The sequence below is a fragment of the Ambystoma mexicanum genome, chromosome 1q (assembly GCF_040938575.1).
Source record: "Ambystoma mexicanum isolate Mex_15411 chromosome 1q, UKY_AmexF1_1, whole genome shotgun sequence".
NCBI lineage: Eukaryota > Metazoa > Chordata > Amphibia > Caudata > Ambystomatidae > Ambystoma > Ambystoma mexicanum.
In genome coordinates, this window is record NC_090922.1 from 639,773,470 (window position 1) to 639,785,702 (window position 12,233).

Sequence of the window (12,233 nt, forward strand, 5' to 3'; positions counted from 1 at the left end):
CCATGTTCAAAAATAAGATCAACCTAGCAAACTACAGGATACAAAGCCATTTCAAAACTGCGTCACAAGAAAGGCTTCCTTAGATCTCTGGAAAACAGTGACATCCAGACAGAATTTGCTTTAGATTCACACCTTAGCACCAGCTTATAGCAGTATGGATTCTACACCACTGTGATCTCCCCACAAATATGACAAGGAACTTTACATAAAGAAAAGGGGATTACAGTCGTGGGCAGAAATACAACCTACAACAGCCATACTCTACCGTGAAGAGAATGAATCTCAACGAAAAACTAATATGCTCACTTCACTCAACACACAGGCATATCTCTGCCTCCATGAAAAGTTTGCAGAGAAAATGTGGAAAAAAGCTCATTACTGCATATGTCCCCCACACACAGTCTGATCCAACAAAAGACCATTAAGCAAATAATTTTAGCCCTGGCAGGAGAAAATGTAGGCTATACAAACCAACAAAGTGAGTAGGTTAAACAAATACACATGTTTTAATTCACCACATTTCTTTTCTTTTTTGCTCACATTCTTTTTCTTTTCCACTTCTGTATGCTTCCCCATGAGACTCCACAATCTCGATGAGCATAACTATCCTGATGTCCTCTGGCTCAAGCTTGAATGTGACTCTTGAAGCACCTATTCTAAATCTTTAAATGATGGAAAGTTGTTCTATATGGTGCTGCTAGGTTTAGTGATTGAGGATCGAAGAGCTATGTTTTTGGTTACTTCATCAATTACAGTTGGAATACAACACAGGAACTTATTGGTCCATGAAGCGGTTCGCCCTTATTTCCAATTAAAGCATTTGTGGGAACTTTAGGGCTTTTGTGAGCATAGATCCAGTTTCTCATACACCATTTGACCCTCAGTGTGGGTTTCTTTGAAAAATCAAAAAATGTTGTCCATTAAAACCTGGAAGTAAAGAAGTGCATTTATTGTGACCATATAGACATATGCTGGCACTCATATGGATGATCACTTTGGCCAAGCATCAGGTACTACAAAATATGTTATACGGAATTGCAGAAGAACTAAAGCTGCTTTCATGTTTTTATTGCAGAAAATTAGTGTTACAGACTTGCTTGAAGATGGCTTGCTTGGTGCTGTACAATTAAAAAACGTGAGGCTTCCATCAGTATCACCCAACCCAATGGATCTGATACCTTTCTTATGGCTTCTGAGGTTGGGTGAGAGTACCCCCATACACTAAGCAGAATCAAAAGAGGGATTGAAACTGTGCAGTTCACTTTTCCAGAATGGAGCTGGGCAGGGAAAACAGGCACATGCAGCGAGTTGGAAAGGAACATATTACAAGAGAGCCTGGCTAGAAAGGGGCAGCTAGAACAGGAGGAATGATGGGACAAATGCAACAGAGGAGCCTGGGAGGATTATTTGGACCCAGGAAGGGGGCGCGACAGGACACTGACAGTGCTTGGGCTCTTAGGCTGTTTGGAGGAGGATACCACAGAGTTGCATAAATGGCGGGAAAGGGACTAAAATGGGACATATTAGGCCTCCCTTTCCATGAAAATGCATCAGAAAATAGTATAGTATTGCTATCAACATGTTGGATGTGAGGGTCTCATAAGCATCACATCACATCACCAAGGTCAGCTTGACTTTTGAATAAAGCCATACACCTCAATTAGCCAAAATACCAGGTTCAAAATGTATCAGTCTTGTGAGGAAAATGCTGGGCTGTGCAATATGGAGGAATTCCACCTGCAAGGTCTGAGCTTTAGGAAACAAAAAACACTATAACAGTCCTTTTTAGATAGTGCCCCCTAAAGTCTGGGACCCTCTCCTGCCTGAGCTACTACTAGATCCATCCATCATGGTCTTCCAGAAAGTGAAGAGAACACTTCAATTTAAGAACTTTTCCCTGCAAGGACTAACCCAGCCTTGGTATCACACAGCAATCTATCAGGTAATTCCATTATCATCAACATAAAAGAATTTCTAATCTCATTCTTAATATTGCCCAACGATTCATCATGCATTTATCAGATTTAAATTGTAAACTGCTGAACACGTTGACTTTTGACCACGCAGCACTGTAGCTGTTGTCAGGAGGTTATGCTCAGGCCATTCCCTAAATGTTGCGTGGGCTGTCCGGAGTTAATACGATTGTTGTATTTTGCTGTCAATTCTAAGCAGAATATATAAATATATATAGTTGGGTCCACATTTGGGAAAAAACACTTGGGGATTTCAGTGTCCGATAGAAAGGCGATCTCTTTGAAGAGAATCATATTCGACTCCCTTCAAAGCATGTGAGCTGAGCCTCTGATGTTCCACAGGGGAATCTGTGTAATTTGCTGGTGGCTCCTTTCTTAAATTTAGCTTGGCAGATTGACCATGGATTTCTGCACTCACCATAAATATTTTCCCTCTGCCCACATGGGTGCTGGTATCCAGTGCACACATGTGAGTTTCAGGCGTACTGCTGAGACTTACATATTGATTGAAGGCGTAGCTGCTGATTACTTATGCAGCAGCATAAGAGCCAACACGTCCCCCAAAATTCTACTCTAGTATCTTTTTGGTGAGTTGGGCCCTATATGTTAGTGTTATTGGTTACTGTAGTCACGTTCAAGATCTTACTTCTGCTTGTAAGTATCTCACATATTATGTCTGATAAAAAGTCAATAATTAGAGATCACATCAAACATGTTTGCGCAATCCTATGTTCTCACACCATCTGATTGCACCAAATTATTCCAGGGTCTCTGTGAATGCTTTCTAAACCTCACCTGGAGACAAAATCTCTCCATTTGCAAGGCTACCCACTCTGGAATTCTCTTGACTTCCATCTCCACGTGAAGTCAGAATGTTTGAACTTCTGAAGTGTACTTATGACCCACTTGTTCTGCTTCACGCCTGGATTCCTAAGTTGGTGGAATTAAGCCTTTAGACCTTTTTCTATAAACCCTTCATCCCTACATCTGTTTAACTTCCCAGCAGTATGAAGGCTACACGTGAGAACATAAACATTGAAATGAAACATTTATGAATATTAAAATCATATTTATTTTTTGGTGAAAGTATTTAATAAACAGACTTTCATAAATCTATACTTATGAGGGGTCTTTCCACTGGACAAACAAAGAGATAAATGGCACAGTGGTTTTTGTCATCAGCTTCATTAATATTAAGTAAAGGAAGAAATTACCTGGCACCAAAGTCAGAACCTGACGAGCCATCAACAAAGCTTCTTCTGGCAGCATTTAAAACAGGAACTGAAGACTTATTTCTCAAAGGTTGTACGGGTTCATCTAATATAAGGACACAAATCAACATTCAGACATGAAACAGCAAAGTTTCATATCACCGAAACATAGGAACTCATAATTTATAAAAACAGCGGTGTGAGAAAATGCAATAACCTGAACAAATCAAATTAATTTTTTATAATTGCCTTTGAAAAGAGATCCATGTGACTGGTCCTACTATATACGAAACACTTTGCCACATTTCTTTCCCTCAATGCCTAAGCAACATTATGTTTTCTTGTATCGATACTTCAAATTAAAGCCTTAAAGGAGAAATGAGGGGCCTTTTCCGTCAGACAAAAGGAATAATGTGGCCCCCAACTGTCCTTGTTTTCATGTAATTTAACTATTAACCAACAAAATGTACATCCCAACAAATGTTTCCATGAAGAATAATGTGTGCAAGTGACCCAGATGGCTGTGGTATGATGAAAGAAACATAGCATGGGAGTGGGTCACGTTACTGCAGCCAAGATACTGCGGTAGAGCTTGCCCGGGCCCATTCTGATTTTTTTTGAAGGAACCAATAATCAAAACTAGGGTCTCCCCTGTGCAACAGAGGAAACATTGACCCGCGCCCTAGCCCCAAATAATGTCAAGTAGAGGCAGTGGGTGGCATTGTAAGAGATGGAAAGTGTTGCAGCGGGCCGACGAGGAGGTGGTCTAGAAATGGTGGGAAGAAGCTGTACTGCGAGAAAAACAGAACAGAAAGCGACAGGGGGGGGGGGGGGGTAGGTACATGGGCTTTCTCTGCTGGAATTCTGAGTCATGTAATGAAATTCCACGGTCAGCTGACCTCAACCAATTGCATTCAGCTATACATTTTGTGTTTATAAAAATGTTAAGAAATTGGTCAAATGTGAAAATTACCTTATAAAAGAGGAATGTACATAAAAGAAATAAACTGAATGGAGCTCTAAAAAATTATATTTTTATATTTGTAAACAGGCTACATCAATGGCCTATTTGCCCACACACGCAATTAATGGAGTAAATCAGTAACCATTGCAATTCCAACGAGCATCTGAAGAAAAAGTGTTTGCAGAGTGTACTGCTTCAAATTAAACCCTCACCATTTGAAATCGCTCTTGGGTGGAAGATAAATTAACTTGATCGGGATCAAATGTAAATCTATTAGTGAAATAGGATATTTCATCCAATGGACATCCTTTCTGTTGTGTCACATATGACCCACAAATCTACTCTGAGTCTTACTGACAGTCCAAAGTTTTTTTGAGTTTTTGGGAGCCATGGGGCTGTCCGTCTCTCTCTCGTCTCCCGTGGGGTGCGCTCTCTAACACAGGCGCCCGTAACTCCCAGGTTAGTGATACTGATCGGTAAACCCGTCTGTCTTATAGCTGTATTTAGCTAATGGTGACTCCATAAGTGCAAGATGCCTGAACTTCCTTACTTTCCCTACCCTATCTGTATGTTTCTGTTCGAAAGGGGTTTAAGATTGTGCCTTGCACTGACTCTGCTCCACTTAAGCTAGTTCACTCATGCTCAAGTTTACCTCTCCCTCTCTACACTTGCTCCTCCTCTTACTCCTTCCACCAATACTGTCTCTGATGTTTCACTCATTTAAGGTCTTGCCTCCACCCTTTGATGTTAACTCTCAGTCCACACCAATGAGCTACTCCTCCTGCACACCACTACTTCCGTCCTTCTACTACTACCACTCCCCTCCTCCTACTACCCAACTCCAACACTATTACCCCTCCTATCACCCCACCTACTTTCTACAATAACACTCTCCTTGCACTCACACAACCATTTCCTAAACACTCCTTTCACTACCTAAACTAATCGCATGCACTTCACATTCACACTTATTCGCACTGCGGTACCCTTGCACTCACAACAATACCTCACATCTCCACCCAACTCCTCCAGAATCTGTTCCTTCCTCTCGCCTGCTGGTCTCCTGGTCCTCCAACTCTACTGACCTCACCCTCATAACCCACACTTCCTGTTTTCGGTCTCCTCCTTATATTCCCAACCTCTTCTATGGATTGGGGTCTAAGCATTGTCCCTTTCCTTTGCACTCTCAACGGATCGACAATGGAACCCCGGGACAGCCGGCCTTCCAGCTTTTGTTCCCAGTCCTCGACTTGCAATCCAGGGGGAATGTGTGCGCCTACAGGATTGTGCTGGTGTTCTCCAGAATTGTTGTGGGCCTCTTTGTGCGACTGTGTATAGCCACTGTGTCTTTACTGATCTGGGATGCTGTGCCGGTGCTTCGGGTGTACATCAGGGTATGGGTTGCAGTGCTTTCAGGGCCCTCTCCCTTATTGTATTGGTTGTGGACCTTCGTCTGAGCTGAGGCTTCAGGAGTGGATTTCATAAAAGAAGTAGAAAGACACTGGCGAGTAATTGAGTTATGAGGCAAGGTGGGAGACAAGGGTCTGCATGCAAACATAATGGCACAGGAAAAGAGCAGAAAACGTGGGTCCCTGTCTGGTGGCTCTGTCCCTTTATAGGTGGACTCCGAATAGCTCCCTGGCACAGCCTCTAACCCTGACTGACAGGAGCTTTGACACTCTTTTGACAAGAAAAGAAAACCACCCTTCTCAGAGTTGGGAACTTGTCAGGTTTGCCAGATTGTTGCTTGTGCCCAGGAAATGGACGGAATTTGCAGCATGCATTACCGTATGGTTAAATCTCTTGAACCACTGTCTTTTTGCCCCAATCCCGATCCCTGGTGATCCAGGGGGCTTTTGTGCCCCTAAAGGATTTCACCAATTTTCTCCAGAATTGCTGTGACACTGTTTATGCAACTGAGGGCCCGAGTCAAAACTTGGCGCAGTGAACGTGCTAAAGAGCACGATTCACTGCGCCAAATGAGGACGCCCATGCTCCACCAGTATTCTCAAGTGGGCCTGGGCGTCCTCGTAGTGCACGACAGTGCACCTTCACGATTGCACCTGTTTTAGTTACAACGGGCACAATCCTAAAATCTCAGCAGCATTTTTGCAAAATATCGATATATTCGTTATTTTACAAAAGTGCTGCCGAGAACACAGGTGTATATGAACACTTTGCTATACTTTGCTATACACCACACAGGAATATATGAACACTTTCATATAACCAAACAAGACTTCTTGTGGCACTCCCCCAGAATAACAGCACCAAAATGGTTCTGTATATGTGTGCGATTTTAGCGCACATATAAAACTGGAGGAGTGCCACAGGAATACCCTTCTAAAAAGCCAGGTAACGAATGTGGCGGTTGCTAGGTTGGTTTCCAACCCATCCTAGCAACCGCCAAAAGTATTATGAAAGCGGCACATTCCTACCGACTTCGGAAGTATGCGTCACCTTCAGAATAGGTCTTAAGTACCAAAAAGGTTATTTACCCTTTTAACAGCCTTTTCTGTAATTAAGACCAGGTTGATAATCGGGCCCTGAGTGGCGCCACTGTGTCTTTTCCCATCTGGGATGCTGTGCTGGTACTAACGATGTACCTCTGGGTATGGGTTTCGGTCCTTTCAAGGCACAGGGAAGGGGCAGAAAACGTGGGTCCCTCTCTGATGTTTCTGTCCCTTTATAGGTGGATTCTGAATAGCTCCCTGGCACAGCCTCTAATCCTCCTCTCCCTTTTCTACTGAAAGTAATCACGCTATAAAGGGAGATTACTTTATTGCCTTTTCATTTTCAAACATGTAGTACTGGTATGCCAGAATACAGCATTTGCAGGACAACCCGAGGTACAACTGCTATTCACAATAACATACAGCCTGCAACTATACAATAAAACATTCATCAAAAGTCAATAAATAAAATCCAACCTCTCACATTTAAAATGTTTTAAATGCACATTGCCAGTTTGCTATAATGGAGGTAATTGGCCCATATTCCCCCAAAACGTGTTACTTCTCCAGGAAAATCACAATTTTACAGATTCTCCTCATTCAACAGCATCTAACCCTGACTGAAAAGAGCTTTCAGCCTCTTTTGACAAGGCCTTCTCACAGTTGGCAGCTTGTCGGGTTTGCCAGATTATTGTTTGTGCCAAGGACATGGACGGAAGTAGCAGCATGCATTACAAGAATAGAACATGGCAAGAAGGGCACACATGTCTAACCTTTAATCAAACCCTGATTGTTCTGATCTTGTCTCAGTCTCAGTTCCAACCTAAAAAACCAACCAAATACAGTTTGAGGTCAACAGGGGCACAAATTCACCAACATGCCACGCGTAGTGGAAGTGACAAATTGCGGCCTGTGACATAACAAGAAATTAATGCACATTTTCATTTGACCCCGGACATATCAAAGGAATTGACATCACCAAGGTAAAAAAAATAAAATACAAAAAGTTTAAGATAAAAAACACCTACTGAAGCAAACATAAGACTATTTTACTTACTAGTATTATTTTCACTGGGGGCTGCCTTAACATGCTATAGGTATGGCAATGATGTGCCAGGACATAAAGCAGAATGTACACAGTCCACTTAATGCCCTAACATGCCAGTTAAGCCTCACATGGCCGGCATAGCCATGCAATGATAGAATACTCTGATCCCATGCATGGCAATGGGGACCAACAGACTTTCTGTCAGCGAATTTCCGGTGTAAAGCTGCTGCAGTGCAAACTTAAAAAATAAAATAATTTCCTATGGTGGAAAACTGATGGAAAAAAGAAGGTATGCTGCGCAATTGGGATTTTCCATTCAAGCTCTCGTTTCTGTAACAGCAAAAGTGCAAGTAAGAAAGCGTTTGGTAATAGATGAGGTTGAGGAAAATACGCACTCTCAAAACAACGTGAACAACGTAACTGAAAGGTGGGCCGGGAAACACGCAGAGACGGACAGAATGAGGGCGTGTATGTGAACAGCAAAAACAAGATCAAAAAGAGCCACCGCATATGCACTTGATGTGATACCACCTGATCTACTTGTGGTTGAGGTATGACATTTCTTGTGGTCAAGTGACTTGGTTTGCTGGTGATGTTCAGGCTTGTGCCTGTACCACGGCCTGGATAAAGGTCTAATTGGAAAAAAGGCATATTCAGAGGTGCAGTGACAGTCAGGTTAGTGTCCACTGTGAAGGCATCATGAAGTATGACACACAACAGATTTAAAGTTCAAATAAAAGATATTTATTAACTTAAATGTCAGGATGGTTGAAGGCCTATCTTGCCCTATGCTAAGGTGGGATTTCCCTACCTGAACGAAACAAAGGAAAGTCTGAATCAAAGAGTTCAACTTCAAAGTCTGTCCGTGTTTCGAACCTATCCTTACCCTCACAACTACAATTGACCAATGTGTAGGGACGTCAGAATCAAAGGAAATAGTTTTCAAGTCAAAGTTCTGAGCTTCTTCCAGCTGGCAGCTTACTTCCAGTTCCCCTTCCCCAAGTACAAGAAAGTTCCATGAAAAGGTCTCAAAGTTTACCTTTTCCCAGTTCAAGACGATATAGTTCGGAACGAATCCTTGGGGTTCCCTTCCCCAGGTAACACAATCCAAAAACAAAAGGGGTCCTGAGACCCCCCCCCTCTCAAGACAACAGATATGGTTCTTGGAAGCCTCGTGGTTCCCTTCCCCAAGACATCTATTCTGCCGCCTTTACTTGTTACAGTATTTCCAAAGAAGAGAGTCTTAACAAAACACCAGGTCAACCTGACCTCCTTTCTGGCCCACTTTCACAGTTTGTATGCAGTGGTTTCCTTAGGCTGTTCCGAGTTCTTACATTTCACCATGCAGGGCTCTCTGCTCTAGGAGCAGTTGTTAGACCACACGGTCCACCCATTACAGGTCACACAAACAGGACCCCAGGACTCCTCAGAACACACAAACCGGTTTCCCTGGCACTTGCACCTGTGCACCCAGTTACCTCCACTTAGGTATTTTTACTGGCCTATTGGCTTTGAGGGTATTCTTCCACTTCCGTGGCTTTTCCGTATTAGGCTTGTGGCCCTGCCACCATGTGTTCCCCACCTCCTGGCAAGCAGTGGCCTTGTCACACCGCATTCAGTCTCAAAAAGGTCACTGTTTGACTCTTTCCCCTTTTGAATACTCTTGTCTTTGATATTTGAATTTGATCAGTGTGCCACATGTACTCAATTCGGTTTAGTGTTCAGGTGTGCACTTTTTTTGTTTCAATGTTTAAGAGTACCTTTTGTTTGGTATTCAAGGAACATTTAGTTGTTCATAATTAAGTTTCTCTATAGTTCGGTGTTCATTGAGCCTTCGATTGTTCAAAGTTATGCTTTTCTGTAGTTTGTTATTCAATAAACACACATTTGTTTCCATATTGCAGACTGGCATTTCTTCGCTGTCTTGTTGGAGTGCCCCGGAGCCTCTCTGCCCTCCGGAAAACCAGACGTCTGTGCTTTAGCGGCACAAGCCCAGCTTGCCTGCCTTGTGCGTCTCTCTGCACAACAGCAGCTTCAGTGTCTCGGTCGGCATGCGGGCAGCGTCCTCCCTGCTCCGGTTCAATGGTAGCTCCTGTTGCACGCACAGGGGTCTGGAAGCTCCCAGGCTTGGGGAAGTCACACGGCCCAGCTGCATCAGGTCCTCCAAGTCCACTGGGTGTCTTGCCAGCGTCCTGCCTTGTACTGCTCAAGTCCCACTCTGGCTGCCTCCTCACATGCTGCTCCCATCTCGCGCTCCTTCACCCTTTCTGTCTGACTGATCTCCATTTATACACCTGCAGCCCCGTGACAGGCTGCAGGTGTGGCTGACCAATTAGCCCTGCCTGACCACGATCAGAGGGACATGCCTGACCCACAGAACTCTTGGCAGGCATCTTCCTCATCCCAGCACCAAAGTGGTGAAAAGAGGTAATCTTCACTGCTCTTAGTGGTCTCTTCTTTGTCCCAGTACTGTCAAGTGTTACATGTGGAGGATTGAGGGAAACTGGCTTAAAATAGCCCATAATGGTTCAGGGACGGTTAAGTTGGTCGTCACTAGGGAAAGGAGGATACCATGTCTCACCTAAGGGCACCAAACTCCCAATCCTCAGGGACCCTCCAACCAGGAGGTCCTCCCTTGCTTCTCCGCCCCCAGGGCCAGGATTCAAATGAGATGCCTCTCCCTGGCCACCTATGTAGAGGATCCAAGGGATGTAGGAGTGAGAATACCCTCAGGTTTCTCACACCACGTTGAAGCACTTATACACTGACAGCTAGATGTGCTGGAGATGGGGTGGGAGGCCTGTGAGACAGCTGCAGTTGATTGTTTCCTGAGGGTGGTCACCATGACTGGGTGAAAATGCAGAGAGAGACAATAGGGAAGGGATGGTGGGAGGATGAAGATGGTTTGTGGGTTGCAAAGGATGGTAGGAGGAAAACTCTTTTTGGGGAAAAAAATAACATCTTAATCAAACATTTCTTTAAAAAATGTTATGGTGAGAAAAAGGTTAGTATTTTACCTCTATGGCAGAAAGTGATATATCATACAGAGAAAAGAGAATGGATGGGCACGCATGTCGTGTGTGGGGTCGCACTGAGGAGGGCAATTGGGGGCATATGAGGAGGGGTTAAGCATGGTGACTACCCTATTGTGTCTAGGCTTTCAATGGCTGGTAAAACAGCTTTCTATAATTCTATATTGTCCACCTTAAGAATAACTTTTAACGTTGAGGAACCCAAATCCGGAGGCAAGGAAATGCGGATTAGAGAAGATGTGGATTTCTAATATATACCTACAGAGATGCTGCAGGGCAAATGTAAGGCATCAAAGACAATTTAGGGGCTAGGAGAGTTATCATAATTACAATATACCTCCTAGCTAAAGCCAGGAAGGCTTTTAATGACCTTTTTCTGGTTTATCAGATTTTGCAGAGGGGGAGATGTGTTTGGGGGTAAAACCTAATGTATTGAACCCAACACTTCAGTGGTGTCTACTCCTCTCTTTCCACCCATAAATCGCAGATCTAGTGCTCATAGATTTGTAGAGCAATCATATTCCAGATGAATGTGATTTTACATAGAACTCCCAGATGCATGTTTTTAAATGGGGAAAATTTTACGGAAAAAGCCATTTCAGTAGATAGCCTATGCAAATCTCAATGCAGCAATGCAACAGGGCTATAAGCCTGGGAAGAGGGACAATTCAGTCAGGGTACAGGATTTGGACTCACCAATAGCCATTGGCTAGCGATAATTGACCCCTAAATTGTGAGACATGGTGTGCTGTCTGTATGTATTTGATTGAGGTGGAGAGTGACTTTTTTTATGGCTGGCTAGTAGCTTGCAACTTGAAATTTTGCACTCTGATTTAGTGTTCCAATGCCTGTTTTTCAAGGTCAAAGTAGAGTTGGTCATTGAAGAATACTTTAAGTACAAAATAAAATTTCAGATGAGATTCATTGGTAAGCTATATTGGAAGCAGCAAAAACAAAATTAAAGCGTGAATTAAAAAAATGTTTATATCTCTATGAAAGAAAAAAGAGGAAGCCAGAGGGGTGAGACTAGAGAACCAGCTACTGGGGTCATACTAGCCAACACAAGCAGACAGATTAACAAATATCTACTGAAAGTTAACAAGTGTAAAGGGGGAGAAATTGATATGTCATTGAACGACAGGGACACATGCAGAGCACTGCACACCGGGCAGATGTATCATGACAAGCTACTGGCTCAAACATTGAAAATCAAACAAAACATAAAAAGAAGCAATTCATTTATGTAAATCTACGGCTGTAGTGAACGATGTATATTTTGTAGCCTCGTTCATCTATCACGCTTGGTTGCGTAGGATGCTGCCCTAAGTCAATTGATCAATCCATTTTGGCTTTTTAGCATTTTTTGAAGGCCCTATAATGATATTTTATGAATTGTGTATTTTATATTGATGTCTGCTATGAACTGATATTCAACTGTTTTTTGTAATTCATTTGTATGGTGTATTTGTATGTGAGCTAAAGGCAAATTTGCTGAATATAGCTTACTGACTGACTTAAAACATTATCATTCATACTAAACTGTCTTTAACAA

At 43.0% G+C, this 12,233-nt stretch overlaps 1 protein-coding gene across 4 annotated transcripts in view; it reads right to left on the reverse strand.

The window, feature by feature from the left end:
• Positions 1-12,233, reverse strand: part of CAMSAP2 (calmodulin regulated spectrin associated protein family member 2) — an 820,267-nt gene that overhangs the window by 197,280 nt on the left and 610,754 nt on the right. For all 4 annotated transcript variants that reach the window (XM_069641228.1, XM_069641227.1, XM_069641226.1 and 1 more), the window contains one exon: positions 3,188-3,290. In XM_069641228.1, coding sequence (XP_069497329.1) covers positions 3,188-3,290 — 103 coding nt within the window. The remainder of the gene's footprint in view (positions 1-3,187; positions 3,291-12,233) is intronic.